Here is a 23,514-nt window from a genome sequence, read left to right on the forward strand (position 1 = left end):
ATGTTGGATGCCCAGTTTCAGCTAAATGTTGGCTATGTGTGTAACATCCAAGCCCTGGGGCTCGGCTCCTCTGTAGAAATCCTATTAGTAAGGTCTGAAATCAAGAACCAGTGCTGCCCAGCGCAGGGCGAGGCCAACCCCAGCAGCGCAGCTGGCCCCATGGCACGTGGAGTGGCAGGGCAAGCACTTCTGCAGGTGCTGGTTGGATCTTCCCTGGGAGATCTCCCCCACCCCACAACCCCTCGCTCTGACCAGGTGCTTCCAGTGAGCTGTAGGCTTGCAGCCAGGGCCCTCCCTAGGGCAGGGCTGGACCACGTAGCCGCAGCCCCATGTGCATCACGTGCCAAGCTTTTGTCAGGGCCCTTCTTGTTTGCTCCTCTGAGGAAAAGAGTCTCAGGCTCCAGTCTCCCCTTCCACATCCCCTCAGCACAGCCTTTTATGAGAGGTTCAGATGCTGGTGGCACACTGGCACGCACGGCCATTCAGTGCAGCGCCAGGGAGTGCCCCTGTGCTGGGAGAGCCGGGATTGAGACCCCAAGATGCGCGTGTCACGTCCAGGGAGCCCAACCTCTGTTAGCCGGGCTGAGAGCTGCCGTCAGTCCCAGCTGAGCTGGGCTGGTTGGACATCACTTGTGGCCCCGAGGTGTCAGGCTGGGCACTAGCACATCCCTGGGGCAAGCAGAGCCCCTCCACAGGGCTGGGGTGAATGTGCACCCAGGGATATAATTCCAGTGTCAGGACATTGCAGAACCTCAGCGACGTCCTCCTCTTCCCTCACAAACACTGCTCGCACCCGCAGTGCCGGGGAGCCCAGGGCAAGGCTGCTGTGGCTGAGGAGATGCGAAAGCGTTTGCAGGCTCCGGTGCGGGAGGCTGGTGTGCGATGTGCCGTGTATTTGCCGAAGTGCTTCAGACGCACAGGACTGTTCCCCGTGCTCATTCACCGTCCGTCTGGACCAGTGCAAATGTGCTGGAAAACATAGCAGCATACCGGAGATTTTGCATGGGCCTGGATACCAATCACAAGCTCTTCCGTTCCCTTCTTCTGGGTGTCCTGGGTCTTGAAGGGGGCTGGGTGGGCATTGAACCGCTGCTCCTCACATGTCACATGAGAGCAGTGACTGTGAACACGTGCTTGAGGTCAGGGGGGCAAACAACCAGCCAGGAGCTCCCAGTGCAACGCTGTGAGGAAACATCCCGGGGACGTCGGACAATGTAAAAGCAGCAGTGTTGGGCAGGGATGCTGTCTTTTGTACAGTGTTGGTGTGAGTAGTACTGGGAGCCATAACCAGGTCTGGGGGTCGCATGTGGGACAAGGGGGAAGAGGAGAGAGGCGTCAATAAGAACCTAAGCAGTGACTCTAAGTTTGGTGAGAACAGCTCACAATAGGATGTCGACAGTATGGCCAGTGTACTGGATCCAGTCCCCAGAGCCATGTCCTCTGGTCTGCAGGGCTCCTGGAGGGGCCAGGGATTTGGGGTGGGACAAGCGGATGAGGAACCGCCACTGAATTGCAGGGTGCGGAGCCGCCATGGACGTGTGCTGCAGCGCTGGGGGGTGACTGACGGCTGCGTGAATCCCTGAGGCTCCCTGAGCTGACGCCGATCTGCTCCGACCACGGGTGCCACTGCTCCCACAACTGCAGGCGGGGGTCTGGATCCAGACTGTGCGGATCCCTGCAAGCCAGATCTAGCCCTGAGTGCCGGGGGGGGGGGGGGGGGGGGGGGTGCTAAGTGGGTTTATTCCCAAGGGCCCTGTTTATTCCAATGGAAAAGACTGGGAAGATCCCTGTGCTGCAGCATGGATACAGAGCTGGGTCTTCCCATCCCACACCAAACAAACACAACACAAAACCCCCCAGCCCCTGGAACCCAAGGCGGAGAGATGGTAACTCCGGTGGCATCCAAATATTAGTCTGGAAGAGCCCCGTGGATGGAGGGTATGGGGGTTTGTCCCCTCCTACTCAGATAAGCCTGCTATTAAGTGTCTATTTGTGTACATAGGCAGACAAGGTTCCTTGGGTGAATTTGATCTCTTTTATTAGATCAACCCAAATGGTTGGAGAACAGTTATTAAGCAAGCTTTCGGGTTCAAAAACCCTTTGTCAGGCCAAGGAAGCCTCAGCAGTTGGTGTGTATTTGTGTACAGTGTGCTTTCACCAGAAAAATATACTGGGTACCAAAAGGCCCTGCTGATTGCAAGGAAAAGACTCCGGAGAAACCTGCGTTCTAGCAGCAATTCACAGCTGGGCCTTTCACACCCCACTGAGTGCCTTCAGCACCACGGTGTCTTTGCTTTTGCAACACGCTCCCCGCATCTCTCTTCTATTTCTCCCTCTGCTCTTGACAGAAAGACCAACCTGGAGAATGGTTGTGGTTGTGGCAGCGGGGGTTTGTCCCCAAAACCTTGCAGAGAACATTTTATCCAACCATATCTCCTAAGAGATATCACATCTACCCAAAGCACCTTGGCAACCTGGAGCAGAGATAGCTTTTCCCGTTGCAACTTTCTTGAAACACCTCCCTGACCACTTAAGGATGACTTGCTGAGTAATGAAGGTGGTTTCCCATTGAACAGTATTAGCAGCTTCTCAGACAGCTCAACCTTGACTTTCTGAGCTAAACATGCCAGGTTTCTCCTGTGTGTCGTAGACCCTGTTTTCTACAGCAGCGGATCATCTTGTCTTCTTTCTTTCCTTGCACGTCATGAGCTTGTATTTCACACAGGAATTTGAGATGAACACCAACACTTATAAGAAAAGAAAACTAAAGCTTAACTTTATTATCTTACATCTACTCTTAAGTTCTATAACATCTATGTTCAACATTACATATTACACTAAATCTATGTTTAACAGTGCACATTGTTTATGCCTTTGCTCTCTTCTCTCCCTGAATGGCCCTCGATGGATTCAAAGGCAGGCTACTAACAGAACAGACGCCGGGATGGTCTGACTATGTCCCGATGCCTCAGAGGAAGGCGAAAAACCCCCAGAAGTTGGTTCCATAAATGAAGGGGGAAAAAATTCCTTCCTGGCCCCAAATGGCGACCAGCCAAAGCCCTGAGGCACGGGTCACAAAATGCCATCCACACAACAAGAGCGTCCTCCACTTGGCAACCTGGGCTGGAAGAAGATGTTCAAGTTCTTCACCATGAGGGTTTCTCAGGCTGCTTCTCTTGCAGACGCTGACTTGTCTGTGGAGGACGGCTCGGACTGGATGACGACTTGTCAGTCGGTGACGTGTGTGGTGGCTTCGGCGCTGTTTCAGCTTTTCTATGTAGCCGCTGGGCTCCCGGTGAGGTTGGGGAGGTCGTCTTCACTCATGGAGGGGCTGTCAGGGTGGAGATGGTCTGCAGGTGTCGCTACGCAGTGTAAAAAAAAGCAGCACAAGATCAGATCCATGCATTGAGACTGTGATACAAGGCTGTGATGTGAGGAAGTGGGGACTGGGAGCTTTCCGGGGACTCAAAGGCCTGAAGCCTGAATGAAGGAAAAAACAATAGACTGTGCTTAGCCTCCTGCCTGGAAGAAGCTGAACGTCTTTAGGCATCACTGCCCAGCCACGTTCAAGATGAGGTAGATGCTCTGAATGGACAACCCCAGCCCCAAAAAGGCCATGGCTGAGAGAGCTACAAGCAAGGGAAAGCAGGTCTCCGACTGTGGGAGTGACAGCAGCATTTAACAGGAGGCAGAGGGTCCCCCCTGTCCTGAGGTGGCTCAGCCACTTGGGAGAGGTCCCGGGGCTCCTTCATGAAAGATGGCAACACCCTGCAGGCCCACCCATGCCGCCCGGGGCAGAGGGGAGCTTTCCCCAGGGGCAGCAGGGCATGAGGAAAGGGTCCTGCCATTGAGAGGAAAGAAAGACCTGTGGAGGACGGACGCTACGACAGGACTCTCTAGGGCAGAGGGGAGAATTGCCCACACGCAGCAGGGAGCAGGTTTGTGTTAGTGCCAAGAGCCTCCCCGTCCCTTCCCACTGATCCCTGCTCCCCAGGGGCAGAGGGGACAGGACAGTACCTGCAGGAGCAAGCGTGGGCGGCTGGAGAGAGGCGAGGGCGCTGGAGGAGGTGACCAGCAGGCTGTGCCCTTGCAGATCTTTAGGCAGCTCCTTCAAGCCAGTGATGATAAACAGCTTGTTCACGACCCTGATGGGGATTTCTTTCTCCTGCAGTGGCACAATAGCCAATCAGAGCCTCTGCTGCCCCCAGGAAGGACGGGGGATGTGGGGAGGGGTCATGTGGCAGGGACTGGACTGAGACCAAGGGGTTTTGGTAACAACCTAGGGAAATGGGGGCAGGTTCCCGGAGGGACCTTTTTCAGAGAGTCATGGAGAAGACAGGTGCTGGCGGGCCAGGGCAATGGGGTATAGCGGCAGTGCCTTTCTCCAAGGCACTTGGCAGGCCTCCCGTTCTCCTAGAGCCTAGTTTGCTCAGAAGGGAAGGGAGATTGCCACCTTACAGACAGGGGCAGGTCACTAATTAAATTAGTCTGTGAGGTGCAAATGGACCCCACCATGAGCCAGAGCTCAGACTCCAGTGTGTAGTGACCTCTCTCTGCTCCGTGTTGTCCCCACACAACAGATCGTGATGGGACGACAACGACTTGACGTGGCAGAGGCAAGGGGCCCTGAGCTCACTCTCCTCCCTCCCCGCACTCCCCAATGTGGCTGCTGACCTTGTGCCCCATCAAGCGGCCGGCTTCCCCCAGGATGGCATACAGAAAGATTAGCCCAGCTTGGCTGATGTGCATCGGTCCATTGTGAACTGCATGAAGGGCCCTCTGCAGGAAAGCTCTCCTTTGCTCCTCCAGCAAGATGTTTCTCAGCCCCTGAAACAGGAGAACACAAGGCTTGGCACATCCCACACACAGGCTCCATCTCTGGGGCTGGCACCACATCGCCCTGGACACTTGCAAGGCTCTAACCCACCGCAGGAAGACCCCTGCCAGCTGGAGACAAGCACCAGGCCGTTCTCTGCACCCCTTCATCACACCATCCTCACCTCTCCCACTCTCGCCAGGTCCCTGTACTTCTGGACCTGGCTCTGCTTGTTTTGGCGCTTGCACCATAGCTCCTCTGCCCCTCGCATGTCTTGGCCTAGGACAAGTGGAGACACATGGCTCTGAGCTGCCATCCTAGCTTTGGTGCTCAATGTCCACCCAGTGAGCCTCTGGCTGCCCTTATGGCACCATGAAGGGCAGGGCCCCAGCAGGGAGGTCATCATTCGGCAGGAGTGAGCCAATGCGGACCAGACATGCTGGGACCAGTCTGGGCTGGGGGCCTGGGGTTGGGCTTCCAGGTTCCCCAATGGGAAACCAAGAATGGGTACATTAGCACAGGCTGCAGGGCCAGAGCTGGGTGCTGAGGTGAAGAGGCCCAAATCATTAACGCCAATACCCTGAGTTGTTCCCAGGTTGGAAACGGACAGATGGAGACAAAGCGTCTGGCCCCGCACCTGGGACCAGGGTTTTGGAGGGAAACTGCTGGCATCGGAGCCTTGTAGTCCAGCTGGGTCTCCTTACCCCTCTGATGAAGGAGGATTTGAGCGAGCAAATACATGCACGCCCTGGCCTTGCAGCTGATGGTCTCCTCCGGGTCATTGATGGACAGACCCAGGCGGGCTGCCATGTCCCCCACTTCCGGTATGTCAGGGGAGCCCTAAGCAGGGGGAGAGGAGCGGGCAGTTCATGCATGTCCCACCTTCCTTCCCCAGTACATCCCCAGGCACAGTTCTCTCTCTCCACGTCTCCGCATTACCCAGCAGGAGGGCAGGAAGGCAGAGACCACAGTGCCAGAGCATGACACCCCTCTCTTCCCATGGGAACCTGCAGCCCAGGGACTTGCTCGGGGCCCCAGGATCACTCCCGGTGCCTCATGCTCCAGGGCTAGTAGGCCTCATGTCCAGGGCTGACCATGCCTAGAGCAGGCCATGGAAAAGAGACCCGTAAAGTGCCAGGGGGCACCACTGAGGCCCTGGAGTGAAGCTCCTTGTCCAGCTCTGACCCCACTTTCCCAAGAGCGCGCTGGCAAAGGCAGGGGACCAGGATGCTGGGGTCGGGGTTCACTGACCTCAAATTGTGGGAGGAGCTGCACAACAAAGGCAATGGCACCGGTCATGATCTTCATGCCCAGTGCACGGTGCTGGGCATCCGGCGCCTCAATCCATGATGTAAGGTGCTGTGGGAGGAAGATGTTAAAATCAATGGGCCTGTGCCTTGCCAAACCCAGCACCCTTGGCAGCATCCTCCTCAGGGCCCAGGTGACCATCTGGCTTCTGCTTTGAGAGAGGCTTGCTGCAGTGCACAGGGCAGGAGCTGTCCCGGCCCGAGCCCAGCCCCTCTGCATGGTGCTCACCTCCCAGATGGAGTAGAGCTTGCCCAGGCTGGGGGCGCTGGACAAGACGCAGCACAGCAGGCCCTCCAGGTACTCCTCGTACAGTCGCTGCATGACCTGGAAGGGGAGGCAGACCCGAGGGTCAGTGCCGTGGAGACTGGGGCCTTTCCTGCCAGGGGGTAGCTTGTGGGACATGGCAGTGGCAGGGGGACCTACCTGGTTGCGATGGGTCTCACGCCGTATGGCCAGGAAGCTCTTCTCAATGGCGGCCCGCAGGAGGCGCAACTCCAGCACTGGCTCCAGGCTGAGCTTCGGGTCGCTGTGAGGAGAGAGGAGCCTGCGTCAGATTGAGCTATGCGGGGCGGCGGTGGCACTGGGGTGGGCAGGAAACAGCCTGGAAAGCTGGGCTGAGCAGCGGGGATCCCCCTGGCCCATGGCAGAGCGAGGACAGTCGGGCACAGGTCCCCATACCTGAGGCAGCGGATGGCGTCTATGCTGTACGCCAGGATGTGTTTTCGGTCGGCCTCCACTGAGATGGTCTCCATCAGGTCCTGTGAGCCCCAAAGGGGACGGGGAGGTAAGGATCAGCCACATCCCCCACGGGAGACCACCCAGTGCTGCAGGCGCAGGCAGCAGGATCCCAACCAGCCCCCTCCCACCCACCCACCCAGCTGGGCTGGCCCTCTGCCTCCCACGGCCTTGCAAGCATGGCATTCAAACCTCTCCTGATCCCACCCTCACCTGCCGTCCAGATGCAGGATTGCCCAGGCCCAGGCACACCTGCCCTTCTCCCGCTCATCTTGCCCCACCTCACCCTCCTTCCTGGCCTTACGAGACCCTATTTCCTCTCCTTCCCTCTCCCCACACCATCCCGTGCTACTCACCACGATCCTCTCCACCATGGCCACTTTGAGGTCCTCCAGCTCCACAGCCACCTCTCTGCTCTGGTCCGCAGCAATGGTCAGGCTAATGATGGCCAGCAGGAAGCGCTGCCTGTCCTTCCCGTCCAGCATCTACCAGGAGCGAAACCAGGGCTAAAGCAGGCTCTTAGCCAGGGGCCTCCTGCTCCTCCGCAAACCCCCTGTGGGACTCAGGCCTCCTCTGCCCCCACGGTGCTGAGATGCATCTCCTCGGGGCAGGCATTGTAAAGAGCAGGGCAGTGTCCGTGGAGGGAGGGACCCAGCTGGGGCTTCACAAACACCCACCTCGAGCAGCGCCCCTGGGCTGAGTGTGTCCCCTTGCGGGCTCTGGGTCCCAGGGGCTGACCTCCTGCCATGGGCTGCATGGGGGAATGGAGGACTGGCTGGGTGCCGGCTCCGCTGGGGCAGTTTCATACCTCCCCTGGGTCCTGCAGGTGTTTCTTCACAAGGAGGAGGGCAGCTTCTTCCGGGGACCTTCCATTTTCCTCCTCCTCCTCCTCTTCATCCTCCTCCTCTTCCTCCAGCTCCTCGCCGGCCGGGCTGGGAATCACTGCACAGGGAGGAAAGGGGAGAGGGTCACTCGTGTGCCCCGAGGGGAAGGGAAGTGGGTGTTGGGGGAAGACATGGTGTCGTGCTCCCACCACCAGCACTAGGGTCCCCTGCCTGCCCCAGGACGTGCCAGGGAGGTGTGCGGCTCAGCCCCCTCACCTTGGCCAGGATCCCCCTGCCCAGCCCCATGGAGGGTCCAAGTGGCCTCGCTTAGTGAAAGGTGCTGAGACCTCCGGTCCCAGCGGCTCCCCTCACCTGTGCGGGTGGCAACGGGGGCCGGGCTGGTCCCAGACTCCAGGGAGCTACTGGAGTCCTCCGAGGAGGAGCTGCTGGTCGACGTGGTGGTGTTGGACTCCTCCGAGCTATCGGTGTCCTCTGAGGAGGAGCTGCTGCTCGTGCTCGTGCTTTGGGCCTCCAGGGAGTTTTCAGGGTCCGAGGAGGAGGAGGAGGTGGTGGTGCTGGGGCTGGTGCTCCCGGACTCCTGGGATGTGTGCCAGTCATCCCAGGAGGAGCTGCGGCTCAGGCAGCGGCTGCTGTGGGCCTGGCTCAGCTCCTGCCCCAGGGCGGCTGGGCCCTCATCCCCGGCTCGGCACGGGGCTGCCTCCTGCTGCGGGGCTGCAGGGCTGGGCTCCAGGCTGCCCGATGACCCAGGAGGGGAGCTGCACGGTTCCTCGGGAGCCTGGCACTGAGATGGTGCTGGCTCCCGCCTGCCCAGGCGCACCCACGGCCACCTCCATCTGGACTTGGAGGTGGCTGATTTCTTTGCCTCCTTTTCCCTGCCGCTGGGAGCTGCCAGTTTTCTTTGGCAGCAGATAGGGCACAGCCACGTCCTTGCCCTGATGGGCCCCTCCTCGTCACGGCAGGTGGGGCCCCGATCCTCCTGTCCAGGCTCCCTGCTGCTCTCTTCTCCCATGGAGAGCACCTTGGCCGACCTCCTCCTCAGCACTCGCCGCAGCCTGTCCATCCTGGCACCGAACAGGGGCAATTATCAACTGGGCTTCAAAGCATCCTCTTCACACTCATCCACCCCCTCCTCCGCTCATCCAGGACACAGGCAGATTTACCCTGGGTTAGAGCCATGCCCACAGCCTCCCTGTCACTAGGGTTGGAAGGTGGGGAGAGCCCTGGGCTCAGGGTGCAAGACCTGCAGCTGGTTTGAACACACAGCTCCATGCTCCTCCCCTCAGCACATGTTTGGCCATGGGCTGAGGCCCCTGGGAGTCGGGAATGCCAAGGAGAGGAGGACAGGGGCCCTTGCCTGGGACCTGCAGGAGCCCAGCAGCGCCACGGCTTGGGGCTCCCTGCACGCTCAGTCTGGGCAGCACTGGCTGGGCTGGGAAGGGTGGGGAGCTTCAGCACCTGGGGATGTCTCCAACCCGCTGGAAGTGGTGAGAGGGAGCACCAGGGGCTGTGGGCCCACATTGCAGGGGGTGGATTTTCTGCCCATTTCTACATTTCCTGCACAGAGGTGGGAAGCCCCTGCGGCGCTGCAGGCCCCTCACCTGCCCCGGGGGATGGAGCGCTGCTGGGCGGGTGCTCACGGGCCCTGGTGACGCCGCACTCCTCCTTCTGGCTCTGGGACTTAGGTCTCCTGCCTCTCCTCCGATGGATGTCCCTCGCTGCCTCAAGCTGCAGTCGCTGCCGTCGATGGGGGGACACCTACCCCTGAAAGGGACTATGCCATCCTGTTGGAAGCCATCCTCGTGCACCGCCTCTTCCCCCAAAACAAAACTACACCTCTCTTCCCTCCTGCCCCTTCCCCTCTCTGTTTGCCCATGCCAGGACCCCTCTTCTTCCCTTATCTTCCCTTCCTGGTCCTTTCCTGCCATCCAACAGAAACTCCTGCCACCCTGCGCTGGCCTTGTTCCACATCACAGGCGCTACTGGCTTGTGCCTGCAGCTTTACTCCATGTATGTTGGTACCCAGGAAAGACCAAGTGTCCTGCTCTGCGCCATCAAGACAGGTGGCTTTAAGTGGATTGTAACTGAGGTCCAGTCCACACTGGCTGTGCACCGTGCTCCAGCCGTCCTGGTGGGAAAGGGAGCCCTGTCCCGGGTAGCTTTGGGAAGAGGTGCAACACCAGCACTAGAAAAGATGTTCTGAATTGGAGATAAAACATGCAGCGTTAAAGGAGAAACATTTGTTATCACGGCCTTGGCACGGGGTGGCATCTAGAGCATGCCCAGCTTCTGCGTCTTACACACATGACTGCAGGGAGCGTTACTCAGCCCCTCATGCCAAGGGCAGGGTCCTGTCAGCTCCGTCTTGATGATTCACGTTTTCTCCAGACACGGGCCACAGGCCTGAAACCGCAAGAGCCCCTCGCTCCCCTCCCAGCTCGACCCCTGCCGGTGCCTCCAGCAGCGTTGCCCAAAGACCGATCCTGACCTGCTCACTCCGGGCTGAGAGATCGCAGAGCAAAATCCTCCACGAAACCAGTTCTGTTGTCAATCTCCAAACAGCGCCTGATGATTACTAACGGAAACAAGATGGGACATTAATATTACATGAACATGGAGGAAATTTTTACTCATCCTCCTGGACTGTGATTTGAAAGATGAAATGAATTGATCTGGGTTTGTGCTTCAATTCTGCCCTTCTTCAAAAAGGAGGAAAAACCCCATCTTCAGGTGCCTGCGGTGGGGCAGCTTGGCTGGGCTCAGCTCCATTTCCTCCCTCCAGGCTTTATACAGGCACAAACCACCCCTGAGAGAAAGGCACAGACCTGTTGCCCGCTCTTGGCTGAACACAACCTGCAGGATCGGGTCCCACTGCCCTTCCGGGTCCCATCGCTGGTGGTGCTGGTGCAAATCCCACCCCGTCAGGCCACGTCCCCTGGGACACCTCGTCCAGGAGCAGGAGGGCGCCGGCCCCGCGGCTCTTTCACATCTGACTCCGACAACCCCAGGCGGTAGTCATGGGGGACCTAAACTACCCAGACATCTGCTGGGAGACACAGACAGCAAAGTCCTACCATTCACGCAGGTTCCTATCCTGTGTACAGGACCTCCACCTGACACAGGAGGTACATGGTCCCAACTAGGGGGAATGCCTTACTGGACCTGGTACTGGCAACGGGGGATGACATGGTAGGAAGCCTACAGATCAGTGGTCACCTCGGGGACAGTGATCACCAAATAATAGAATTCATCTTAAGACATCGAGTGGGTAAGGTAACTAGTAGGGTGAAAGTGCTCGACTTTAGGAAAGCTGATTTCAATGAACTCAGGCGATTAGTCAAGGAAGCACTGCAGAGTAGGAGTTTTGAAGAGATGGGAGCCCAGGAAGGGTGGCTGTACATTAAGGAAATGATCCTGCAGGCACAGAGGGAGACAATCCCAATGCGAGGAAAAAGGGGGAAAGGGGCCAAGAGGTTTCCTTGGCTGACCAGAGAAATCCAGAGAAGCCTACACGCTAAAAGGGGGGCATATAAAAAGTGGAAACAGGGAGAGATTACTAAAGAGGAGTATACCTCCTCTGCTCGCGCTTGTAGGGAGGCAGTTAGATGGGCCAAAGCTACCACGGAGCTGAGGATGGCATCCCAAGCTAAGGATAACAAAAAATTGTTTTTTAGATATAAAGGAAGGCCCAGGGTGGAATAGGACCCCTACTGAATGGGCAGAAGCAATTGGTGACGGACAGGGGGGACAAGGCTGAACTCCTCAACGAGTTCTTTGCCTCAGTGTTCCTAAGCGAGGGGCACGACAAGTCTCTCACTGGGGTTGTAGAGAGGCAGCAGCAAGGCGCCAGACTGCCACGCATAGACCCTGAGATGGTGCAGAGGCACTTGGAAGAACTGGATGCGTTTAAGTCAGCAGGCCCGGATGAGCTCCATCCGAGGGTGCTGAAGGCACTGGCTGACATCATTGCACAGCCACTGGTGGGAATATTTGAACACTCGTGGCACATGGGCCAGGTCCCAGAGGACTGGAAAAGGGCCAATGTGGTCCCCATTTTCAAGAAGGGGAGGAAGGAAGACCCGGGGAACTATAGGCCTGTCAGTCTCACCTCCATCCTAGGCAAAGTCTTTGAAAAAATTATCAAGGCTCACATTTGCAAGAGCCCGGCAGGACAAATTATGCTGAGGGGAAACCAGCATGGGTTCGTAGCAGGTAGATCATGCCTGACTAATCTAGTCTCTTTTTATGAACAGGTTACAAAACGCCTGGACGCAGAAGTAGGGTTTGACGTCGTTTACTTAGACTTCAGGAAGGCCTTCGATACGGTATCCCACCCCATACTGGTGAACAAGTTAAGAGGCTGTGACTTGGATGACTACACAGTCCGGTGGGTGGCGAATTGGCTGGAGGGTCGCACCCAGAGAGTCGTGGTGGATGGGTCGGTTTCGACCTGGAAGGGTGTGGGCAGTGGGGTCCCTCAGGGCTTGGTCCTAGGACCGATACTCTTCAATATCTTCATCAGTGACTTGGACAAGGGAGTGAAGTGTACTCTGTCCAAGTTTGCAGATGACACAAAACTGTGGGGAGAAGTGGACACACCGGAGGGCAGGGAACAGCTGCAAGCAGACCTGGACAGGTTGGACAAGTGGGCAGAAAACAACAGAATGCAGTTCAACAAGGAGAAATGCAAAGTGCTGCACCTAGGGAGGAAAAATGTCCAGCACACCTACAGCCTAGGGAATGACCTGCTGGGTGGCACAGAAGTGGAAAGGGATCCTGGAGTCCTAGTGGAGTCCTAGTGGACTCAAAGATGAACATGAGTCGGCAGTGTGACGAAGCCATCAGAAAAGCTAATGGCACTTTATCGTGCATCAGCAGATGCATGACAAACAGATCCATGGAGGTGATACTTCCCCTCTATCGGGCGCTGGTCAGACCGCATTTGGAGTACTGCATGCAATTCTGGGCACCGCACATCAAGAGGGATGTGGATAACCTGGAGAGGGTCCAGAGAAGGGCCACTTGTATGGTTAAGGGCTTGCAGGCCAAACCGTATAAGGAGAGACTGGGGCACCTGGACCTCTTCAGCCTCCGCAAGAGAAGGTTGAGAGGCGACCTCATGGCTGCCTATAAGTTCATCACGGGGGCACAGAAGGGAATTGGTGAGGTTTTATTCACCAAGGCTCCCCTGGGGGTTACAAGAAATAATGGTCACAAGCTAGCAGAGAGCAGATTTAGACTGGACATTAGGAAGAATTTCTTCACAGTTCAAGTGGCCAAGGTCTGGAACGGGCTCCCAAGGGAGGTGGTGCTCTCCCCTACCCTGGGGGTCTTCAAGAGGAGGTTAGATAGGCATCTAGCTGGGGTCATCTAGACCCAGCGCTCTTTCCTGTCTATGCAGGGGGTCGGACTCGATGATCTGTTGAGGTCCCTTCTGACCCTAGCATCTATGAATCTATGAATGAATCTATGAAAACCCCCTTGGGCAAGAGGCCTCCTCTCGACACCCGCGTTGCCCTCAGGCGGGGGCACAAGAGGGGCAGCGGTTTCCGCAGCCGACTTACCCGTCTGTGCAGACCCCGGGCACCCGGCAGCACCGCTCCAGCCTCCGCCGGCAACTGCCTGGAATCCCGCGGCGCCGCGATGATATGAACGCTGCCGCGGCAACGCCCGGGGACCAACTCCGTCACCCGCACCCAGCACCGCAGCCCCCCGCGGCACCGCCATGTCCCCCGGGCCTCTGTCCACGCGCCTGGGATTCCAATTTGCTTCCCTTTCTCTCTTTTTCCTCACATCGGGATCGTCTCGCTTTGTGCCCGAAGGATCATTTCCTTTAGGCACAGCCACCCTTCTTGGGCTCCCATCACTTCAAAACTCCTACTCTGCAGTGTGTCCTTGACTAATCGCCTGAGTTCATTGAAGTCAGCTTTCCTAAAGTCTAGCACTTTCACCCTACTAGTTACCTTACCCACTCGACGTTTTATGAAGAATTCTATTATTAGGTGATCACTGTCCCCCAGATGGCCACCAATCTGTAGGTCCCCTACCATGTCATCCCCCATTGCCAATACCAGATCCAGGAAGGCATTCCCCCTAGTGGGACCGTGTACCTCCTGTGTCAGGTGGAGGCCCTGTACACAGGTTAGAAACCTGCGTGAACAGTGGGACTTTGCTGTCTGTGTCTCCCAGCAGATGTCTGGGAAGTTTAGGTCCCCCATGACTACCGCCTCTCTAGTTTTTATGGTCTCCGAGAGCTGCCTCAGGAGCTCACAGAGTTTAGTTCTGTGGATGGACGGGGAGGGAGAGCTTCCTTCCTGGCCCCAAACGGTGACTGGCCAAAGCCCTGAGGCAGAGGTCACAAATGCCATCCATACAAGAGCATCCTCCACTTGGCAACCTGAGGACCACAAACTTGTGGCTCCTGGTCTTTCCCCAGCCCTTTGCAAGACAGGGATGGAAGAAGATGTTCAAGGTCTTCACCCATGAGGTTTCTCAGGCTGCTCCTCTGTGCAGAGGCTGACGTGGCTGTGGAGGATGGCTCAGACTGGATGATGACTTGTCGGTCATTGACTTGTGTGGTGGCTTTGGTACTGTTGCAGCTTTTCTCTGTAGCCGCTGGGCTCCTGGTAAGGTTGGGGAGGTTGTCTTCGCTCAGGGAGGTGCTGCGCGGATTGAAGTGGTTTGCAGGTGTTGCTACGCAGCGTAAGAAAAAGCAGCAAAAAATTGGATGCATGCACTACGACCATAATACAAGGCTCTGATATGAGGAAACCTTGCCACTGGTAGTTCACTATTTATCCCCTAAAGAGGCCAAACAAAAATCAGGGTTAGCCTAAATTAAGTTAGTGGGAAGCAGCAGTAAGCTTTAGCAGAGGAACAATACTTTTGCTGTAAAATGGGGAAGGAAATGAACAGAGAGACATTCAAGTAAACCTTGTAAATTAATCTGTTTTTACCCAGCTGTACCCCTAGGACCCGGGCAATAATGTAATCTTGTCATACCCACATGGGCTGGCAGCTCTGTCTCTTTGCTGGACATTGAATCTCTTGTGTGTTGGGTCAGTGCCTGGGGACTGCAATTATTTACCCTGGGGAAGTAGTTTCAGCTGCTGGGTTGGCAGGTGCTTGATAAATGTTGCAATGGTGATTTTCATGCTCTTGGCCAATATGATGGTGGGTTGTGATTCATTTATGATTATTAGCATCAGTTTTGCGTTAAAATTTCACAGTCTGCTGATCCCACATTCAACAACTCTGCTCCTTCATTGATCTTGGAAAATAAAAGGACTGAGAAATAAACATTTTCAGATTCAACTAGTACCTTGGGTTTGTGCACTACTGCATGGACTTTGTCTCACCCCCATGCCCACACCCCTCTACTACAACTGCTTCTGTGCTAAAGCAATCTGTCTCCACTCTACCCTAATGCTGATACAAGAGACCATTGCCATTCACAGGGGATATGTTCTAGAGATCCCCGTGAATGGGGAAATTTGTGAATACTGTGCTGTACTGATAGTAGATTAGGATAAATAGGCTGGATCCTCGCTGCACTCGCTGCACTATCATTCGCTTTTCTTTTAGGTGCCATGATTAAGGGTATGGATTAATGCTGAAATACTGCAACGTACTAAATGTAAAAGTATCATGAGAGCGCAGTAACAGTGTCATCACGCTGCACGGGGAGAAAGCGTGGGTTGGCATGGCGCACTGCGAATATTCGAAACTGCGAATCACAAATCCGTGAATGGCAAGGGTCTCTTGTACACGCCAATTCACACCCCCTACCTCCAGCCTCCATCCTGCTTCTAATCGTCTAGCTGTCCACCTAAGTTCAAACCCAATCTCAGCCACTTTCCCCAATCAAACCTGCTTCTCAGAACAACTCCCCTTTCCATAGGATGCTTTTCCACACCCAGATACAGAATCAATCCCGCAGGCCATGAGCCATTTTTCTTCCCAGCATGGGGCTTCAGGGAATGTGTGCTAGATCCCCTACATCTTTGAGGGTCTGACTGCATCTCCTGCCCTTAAACTAGCAGAGGCTATCTTTGGAGGAAGATTATTCCTAGCTGCTTTCCCCCCATACCCTTTTTTCTCAGCTCTAGAAACATCGGGGTTATTCAGTCTTATCACTCCGTGATTGTGGGGTGAAGGGGGATGCAGGCAGATTGGCTGGATGACTGTAAGGTAAATTAAGGGTTTTTTTCTTATTGCCTGGGAAGATGCAAATGGTGGCTTTTGAAGAAACAGATCTTTTCCTCCAGCTGTTTCAGATTCAATAAGTGTTTCAGAAATGTTATAAATATTTAAAATGATTATAAATTAAAAAAACCCCTTTCTGTCTCCACCACATCACGTTAATACCATGGTGACTGGTAAAAAATAAAAGGAGTTTAAATCCAGCAATAGAAAGGTTTCCTCTGCTGAGGTTCCTTGTCATCTCTAAGGCCTCCAGTCACCTAATGAGACTTTTAGGAAAAATCTGGATACTGAATGAAAGAATTGTATTTAATACACAAAATATGCCCTGGGCCTAACCTTTTTTCAACATCAAGAGTCCAAAATGGTTAAAACCAATTGTAATATTTCTTCTAGATTACTTTCAGAAGCCCTGGATGTATAAATTCACTTCCCAGTATAAATATTAAAATTCATCCCTGACAGGATTAGGCTAAAAGGAGACACATGTGTCCAAAAATGGATGTTTGATTCAGTGCTAAACTCAGCAGAATGCTATTAGGTAATGATCCTGATGAAATACAGTGCTGTGGGAGAAAGGGGAAAGCACTCATCTAGCAGAGGAAATTTCAGCGACACAGATGTTAAGGCATCAGAGACCATTCTGATACTGTAGGACCTTAGGTTAACACAAAATCATAGAAGTAGGGTCGGAAGGGACCTTGTAGATCTTCAAGTCCAACCCCCTGCCTGGACAGGAAGAAAACTGGGCTCAAATGACCCCAGCCAGGTAGGCATCAAGCCACTTCTTAAAGACCCCCAGGGTAGGAGCCAGCACCACTTCCCTTGGAAGTTGGTTCCAGATCCTGGCCGCCCTGACTGTGAAGTAGTTCCTACAGATGTCTAATCTAAACCTACTCTCCAACAACTTGTGGCCGTTATTCCTTGTTATCCCGGGGGGCGCTAAGGGAAACAAGGTCCCCCCAAACCCTTCGGGTCCCCCCTAGTGAGTTTATAGACAGTCACCAGGTCCCCCCTCAGCCTTCTCTTGAGAAGGCTGAACAGGTTCAGGTCCCTTAGCCTCTCATTGTAGGGTCTGCCCTGTTGTCCCCGGATCATGTGGGTGGCCCTCCTCTGGACCCTCTCTATGTTGTCCACATCCCTCTTGAAGTGGGGTGCCCAGAACTGGACACAGTACTCCAGCTGTGGCCTGACTAGTGTTGCGTAGAGCGGGAGGATCACCTCCTTGGACCTACTTGAGATGTACCTGTGGATGCACGATAGGGTCCGGTTAGCCCTGCTGACCGTGACCTCACATTGTCGGCCCATGTTCATCTTGGAGTCAATGATGACTCCAAGATCCCTTTCTGCCTCCGTGCTCTCAAGAAGGCAGTTTCCCATCTTATAAGTGTGCTGCCGGTTACTACTGCCCAAGTGCAGCACCCTGCACTTGTCAGTATTGAAACACATCCTGTTTTTCTTAGCCCACCCCTGCAACCTACCCAGGTCTTGCTGCAGTCTTTCCCTCCCTACTAACGTGTCCACCTCACCCCAAATTTTGGTATCATCAGCAAATTTGAACAGGTTGCTTTTCACCCCGTCGTCCAAATCACTGATAAAGAAATTGAACAGTGCGGGCCCGAGGACCGAGCCCTGGGGGACTCCGCTGCCCACTTCCGCCCAGGTTGAATATGACCCGTCCACCACTACCCTCTGAGTACGACCCTTCAGCCAATTTGCACTCGATCTGACTGTGTAGGCATCAATGCCACAGTTGCCTAGTTTTTTTAATGAGGATGGGGTGGGAGACAGTGTCAAAGGCCTTGCTGAAGTCCAGAAAGACTACATCTACGGCGACACCTGCATCCAATGCTTTTGTGACCTGATCGTAAAAGGCAATCAGGTTGGTATGACATGACCTGCCTCTAATGAAACTGTGCTGGTTGCCCTTGAGCATCATCCCCGATGCCGGCCCATCACAGATGTGCTCCTTGATGATCTTCTCAAAGAGTTTCCCCAGGATTGAGGTAAGACTGACGGGCCTATAGTTGCCCGGGTCCTCCCTCCTCCCTTTTTTAAAGATGGGGACCACATTGGCCATCTTCCAATCATCTGGCACCTGGCCCGAGCACCACGAGCGCTCGTGAAGCCATGCCAAGGGCCCTGCAATAACCCCTGCTAGCTCCCTCAACACCCTGGGGTGGAGAGCATCTGGACCTGCTGATTTGAACATGTCCAGCCCCTCCAGAAGCACTCTAACCCAGTCCTCATCAACCTTAGGTCTGGAGGAGTTCCCCTCGAGTCCGTCTTGAATCACGGTGGGGGAGTCCCGGTCCCTGCACAAGAAAACAGAGGTGAAGAATTTGTTAAAGAGGTCTGCCTTCTCCTCTGGCGCAACCACCAGATTGCCCAGCGTATGTTGCAGGGGCCCCACATTTCCCGGTGCCTTCTTCATCCTCCCTATATATTTGAAAAAGGACTTTTTATTATCTTTGATCTTGGATGCTAGTCCTAGCTCTATGTCTGCCTTAGCTTTCCTAACAGCCCCCCTACAGGCCCGAGCAGTGGGGGTATACTCTTCTTTGGAGATCGCCCCCCCCCTTCCACCAGGTATGCCACCTTTTTGGCAACCAGGCATTCCTGGACGTCCTTGGTGAGCCAGGGGGCCTTTTGGGCACTCTTGTCTCCCTTGCTTCTTGTTGGGATCGTCACCCTTGGGCCCTGAGTATCGTCTCTTTAAGGAACGACCACTCATCTTGGGCACTGAGTTCCCCTGCCCTCAAGAACCCCAGCACCTCTCTCACCAATCTCCTCAACTCGTTGAAGCTGGCCCTCTTAAAGTCTAGGGCTACCGCCTTGCTGCAGGCCCTTGCCACCCTGCGCTGGATGATGAATTCCAGCAAGCGATGATCACTATCACCCAGGTGGTCAAGGACCTGGAGCCCCCTTACCAGATCATTGCCTGTGGCCAGGACCAGGTCCAACAGGGCATTTCCTCTGGTGGGACCGTGCACCTCCTGGGTTAAGTGGAGATCCTGTATCTCGGCCAGGAACCTCCTGGAACGGTCCGACCTGGCTGACTGCTCCTCCCAGCAGATGTCCAGGTAATTTAGATCACCCATGACAACTACATCCCTTGCCTTAAGTGCCTCTGCAAGCTGGCCCAAAAATTCCCGGTCCAGCTCCTTCCCTTGGTTGGGGGGTCTGTAGTAGACCCCCACCGTTAAATCCCTCTCCCCACGACCCCCTTGTATCTTGACCCAGAGCACTTCAGCTTGCCCCTCCTCTGGCCCCATTTTGCTGGCAGAGGATGTGTATTGCTCTTTGACATAGAGTGCCACACCCCGCTTCCTTCCTTCTCTATCCTGCCTGTAGAGCCAATAGCCCCTAATGCTAACTGCCCAGTCGTGGGATGAATCCCACCACGTTTCTGTAAGCCCTGCTATGTCTGGGTTTGAACAGGCTATTCTGAGGGCGAGTTCCTCCTGTTTGTTCCCCATACTATGAGCATTGGTATACAGGCATTTAAGGCCTTGCGTAGCTGCGCATGCCACCCCCCGATTAGGAAGATTATCTGGACCCCTGTGTCTTAGCTGGGCACTCCTTGTACGTGTCACCTATCTTGCTCGGGTGGTGTCTCCACATCTTCCTGCGGCCCCCTCCCCTGGCGAGGCTAGTTTAAAGCTTGCCGTACGAGTTCAGCCAACCTGGAAGAGAAGACACGCTTGCCTTTAGGAGAGAGGTGAAGCCCATCCCGCCCCAGCAAGTCCCCCGCCCGAAAGCATGGGTCGTTATCTAGGATCCCAAGGCCCGCCTGGTAGCACCAACTCCATAAGCGCCGGTTGACCTCGCCAACGCAGGCCTCCTGTTGCCGTCCCTGCCTACTCACCGGAAGAAGAGAGGAGAATACCACCTGCGCCCCCGTCTCCTTAAGCTTGGCCCCCAGAGCCTTGAAGTCCTTCCTAATGTGGTTAGGGTTTCCCCTGGCCACGTCATTCATTCCCACATGGATGACAACCATGGGGTACCAGTCTGCAGGTCGGATGTAGGCCGGGATCCTCTCCGTGATGTCCCAAACCCGAGCCCCAGGCATGACGCAGACCTCCCGCGTCATGGGGTCAGGCCGGCAGATGGGACCTTCCAGCCCTCGTAGGATGGAGTCTCTGATGACGAGGACCCGGTGTTTCTTCTTGCCGGTGTTCGATCCCTGCCCATTCCTTGTCGCGTGGGGAGTGGCATCATCCCCGCCAGAGGCACTTGCTCTGTCTTCCTCCGTCACAGCTGCCAGGGCCTCGAACCTGTTTGCCAGGTGTACCTGGGGAGCTGCCACCACTCTAGGCCGAGCAGCTCTGGATCGGGACACCTTCTGCCACTCCTGTATTAGATGCGTCTCCTGTGGGGGCTGTGGAGCAGGCACCCGGCCTGCAGAGAACAGAGATAGGCATCCATTTCGTCCTCTGCATCCCTGATCCCCCTCAGCCTGCTCATCTCAGCCTGGAGCTCCCTCACCTGCTCCTCCAGGGCCCCAAGCCGGGCACAGGAGGGACAGGCAGGGGGACCACCAGGCCCACCCCCAGGACCCCACTGAGCCCCTTCCACAGACAGGGGGGCAAGGGGCTGCCGACCCCGCCATGAGCTCCGTCTGGGTGGAGGCCTCAGAAGAGCCCATGGCAGGCGGCAGCGCCAGGGCGAGGCCCCTGGCAGCGGCATTCCGCTTGCTGGAGGTGCCCCTCCGCGATGCTACCTCATGCCCGCCTTACGCGAACGCTGGCACAAACGCCAGCGCGCCCTTACAGAGCGCGCCTGTTTGCGCACTGCCTGCGCGCGGCTCGGGAGCGCGGCTCCCTGTCGGGCGAACTAAGAGGGCTCCGAAGGGCTTCCCCTTCGGATCCGCCTCAGCTGCGCTTGACCCTGTGCCCCACTTACCTTAGGGGGAATCAGCTGCTGCTGCCCCCTCTGCTGTCTCCTCGGCTACTACCGCCCCCGTAGTAGGTGGCTGGGTCTTATCAGGGACTTTGTGCCAGGTGCACGGGGCACCAGAGAGAAACACTGAAGAGGGAGGTTGTGGCGGGCCAGTAGGGGGCACTCCTGCATTGAGCCGCCCACCTCCCTGCGCCCAACCACCTTCCAGGCTCCGAGTGCCTCCCTGGGGTGCCTCCCGTCCGGCCGACCCCTTCCCTGGAGCACACCCGCTAGCCTGGGGTTCCCGCTGCCACCATCCAAGGCTCTGGACTCAAGTCTGGCTCTGCGCACCTTGGAAAACACAGGCCTGATCGTCCAATGGGAACTAGATGACCCAATACAGGCACTTGGGGCACTTCCCCAAGTCAGGGGCTTAATAGGAAGGTCTCCCTTAGTCCACAGACATATGGGGCCTCCTCGGCATAATTTAGACCCACCCCTCAAAGCATAAGTCTCCCACAGCGGTCACAAGGAGAACTTTATTGATTCAGGGGGTAGGGTGAAATAAGGGTAAAAGGTAGAGCAGTATCATGGAAGTATCAGAGGAATATCAGAGGGATCCCATAGAGCAAACCAGCAAGGCTGAGGTAGCCTTTTGATCACACATCTGAGTTACTGTAAGCTAAATATCTAGTCGGATCTCGAGTAGCTTACTCACACGCATCATCCAGACGTGGTTGGAGTTTTCCCCGGGAGGCAGGGCACTCTTGGAGCATGCGGTTATGAGGACAGAGCCAGTTTCAGATGGTGAAGCTCCTCTCCCAGTTTCAGATTCACCAGGATGACCGCATGGCTAATGGCTGCCTTCTTCCTGGACCAGGCCTTTAAATAACCTTCCTGACCTCAGCAGCCCGGTCCAATTGAAGCTGCCAGTGCTGGCCACTAGCCAACCAATTTAAAAAGCATCACTGGCTACCTGGGCCGGTGAGCGGGGCTTTTCCCTCCCCGTCCCCAGGTGACCAGAGAATCCACACCCGAGGCACCAGGCTTTTGTGATCCCCCGCCCTGGGGAATTCAACACCAGCCTCTCGCGCTGGCAGAGACAGAGTTCTGGAGAGGGACACAGACGGTGGCATTTCTGCCACGCTTCCTCCCCGCTCCTTTATAAGCTCGGACACGGGGCCTCTCAGGGCCGTGTGTCCGGGCGTGTTGGGTCAGGGAGTTCCCACGGGATTCCAGAAGAAGAGAAAAAAACAAAAAAACAAAAACCTAAAACCTGAAACGAGTTATAACAATAACATACAGAAACCATAAAACCTGATGGGCAGTCTTACACTAGTGATCTTTTCATTAGTCCTGAGTCCAGAGGACCCACTACCCAGAGTCCTTTCGTGACAAGGCATCCACTATCACATTCTGGGTTCCCTTGATGTGCTCGACAGTGAAGTTGAACTCTTGAAGCTGCTAGGCCCATTGCTGCAGCTTGGCATTAGTGTTTTGCATGGTCTGCAACCACTGCAGTGGGGCATGGTCCAACAGGACGGTGAACTGTTGTCCCCATAAATAGGGCTTCAGCTTGTTCAGGGCCCAGACGATTGCCAAGCACTCCTTCTCGATGGATGACAGGTTCTGCTCCTGAGGGATTAGCTTCCGGCTGAGGTACACCACGGGGTGCCGTGTCTCTTGGTGCTCCTGAAAGAGTACAGCTCCTAGTCCTACATCAGAGGCATCCATTGCCACGTAGAAGGGTTTATCATGGAGCGGTGCCTTCAGGATCGGTTGTTTGACCAGGGCAGCCTTGAGGGTGTCAAATGCTTCCTGGCACCCCTGCTTCCAGACCACCGGGTCCGGGCTGCCCTTCTTGGTCAGCTCGTGCAGCGGTGCTGCGGTTGCTCCAAACCCAGGGACAAACCGTCTGTAATATCCAGCCAGGCCAAGGAAGGCTCTGACTTGCTTCTTGGTTTGTGGAGGCGGACAGTCTTTGATGGCCTTGATCTTGTCCCACAAGGGAGCAATATGACCTGCACCCACACGATGACCCAAGTAGACTACCTCAGATAGTGCCCACTGGCACTTTTTGGCTTTCACAGTGAGACCAGCTTGCTTGATCTTACCTAGCACAGTGGTCAGGTGAATCAGGTGCAACTCGAAATCCTGACTGAAGATGGCGATGTCATCGATGTAAGCCATGGCAAACTGCTCACATCCTTGCAGCAGATTATTAATCAGTCTTTGGAAAGAGGCAGGAGAGTTGCGCATACCGAAAGGTAAAACTGTGAACTCATATAGCCCTATTGGTGTGGTAAAGGCAGACTTGGCTACAGCATCCGGGTCCAGTGCCATCTGCCAAAATCCTTTAGACAGATGGAGAGTTGAGATCACCTTGTCTGGGCCCAGGTGATCCAGCAAAGAGTCCATCCTGGGCATAGGGTACACATCAGGGGTGGTAATAGCATTAAGCTTCCTGTAGTCCACACAGAACCGGATGGTCCCATCCTGCTTCCGGACGAGTACCACTGGACTGGGCCAGGGACTTGTTGAAGGCTGGATTACCCCCAACTCTTCCATCTCTGCGATCTCCCATTTTATTTCTTGCCTCACCTTCTCATTAACTGGGTAATGTCGGGAGTATATAGGGCGATGGCTGCCCGTCTCTATAGAGTGTACGGCCAGGTCCGTTTTACCTGGTTTATTGGAGAACACTGTCTCAAAGTCCTTGAGTGCTGCGAG

General features: G+C 55.5%; 1 protein-coding gene across 5 annotated transcripts; it reads right to left on the minus strand.

Annotated features, from left to right (window-relative positions):
* Nucleotides 1–2,748: 2,748 nt before the first annotated feature.
* On the minus strand, nt 2,749–22,236 carry LOC132243813 (uncharacterized). Of its 5 annotated transcripts, XM_059714215.1 has the most exons (16): nt 19,500–22,236; nt 18,158–18,218; nt 14,182–14,394; nt 9,303–10,276; nt 8,056–8,765; nt 7,668–7,801; nt 7,216–7,344; nt 6,803–6,882; nt 6,548–6,650; nt 6,353–6,448; nt 6,068–6,175; nt 5,521–5,656; nt 5,001–5,095; nt 4,675–4,827; nt 4,018–4,165; nt 2,749–3,362 (listed from the first exon to the last, which is right to left on the minus strand). In XM_059714215.1, exons 5-16 carry the CDS (start codon nt 8,762–8,764, stop codon nt 3,274–3,276), a joined length of 1,980 nt encoding a protein of 659 aa, XP_059570198.1. In that variant the 5' UTR covers nt 8,765; nt 9,303–10,276; nt 14,182–14,394; nt 18,158–18,218; nt 19,500–22,236; the 3' UTR covers nt 2,749–3,273. The 5 variants fall into 5 exon arrangements, 4 of the variants coding, with proteins under 4 accessions (XP_059570198.1, XP_059570196.1, XP_059570197.1 ...); XM_059714213.1 differs by having other exon boundaries at nt 14,182–19,589; nt 19,772–22,236; XM_059714214.1 differs by having other exon boundaries at nt 14,789–22,236.
* Nucleotides 22,237–23,514: the final 1,278 nt, after the last annotated feature.

This window comes from Alligator mississippiensis, chromosome 11 (assembly GCF_030867095.1).
Source record: "Alligator mississippiensis isolate rAllMis1 chromosome 11, rAllMis1, whole genome shotgun sequence".
NCBI classification, from domain to species: Eukaryota; Metazoa; Chordata; order Crocodylia; family Alligatoridae; genus Alligator; species Alligator mississippiensis.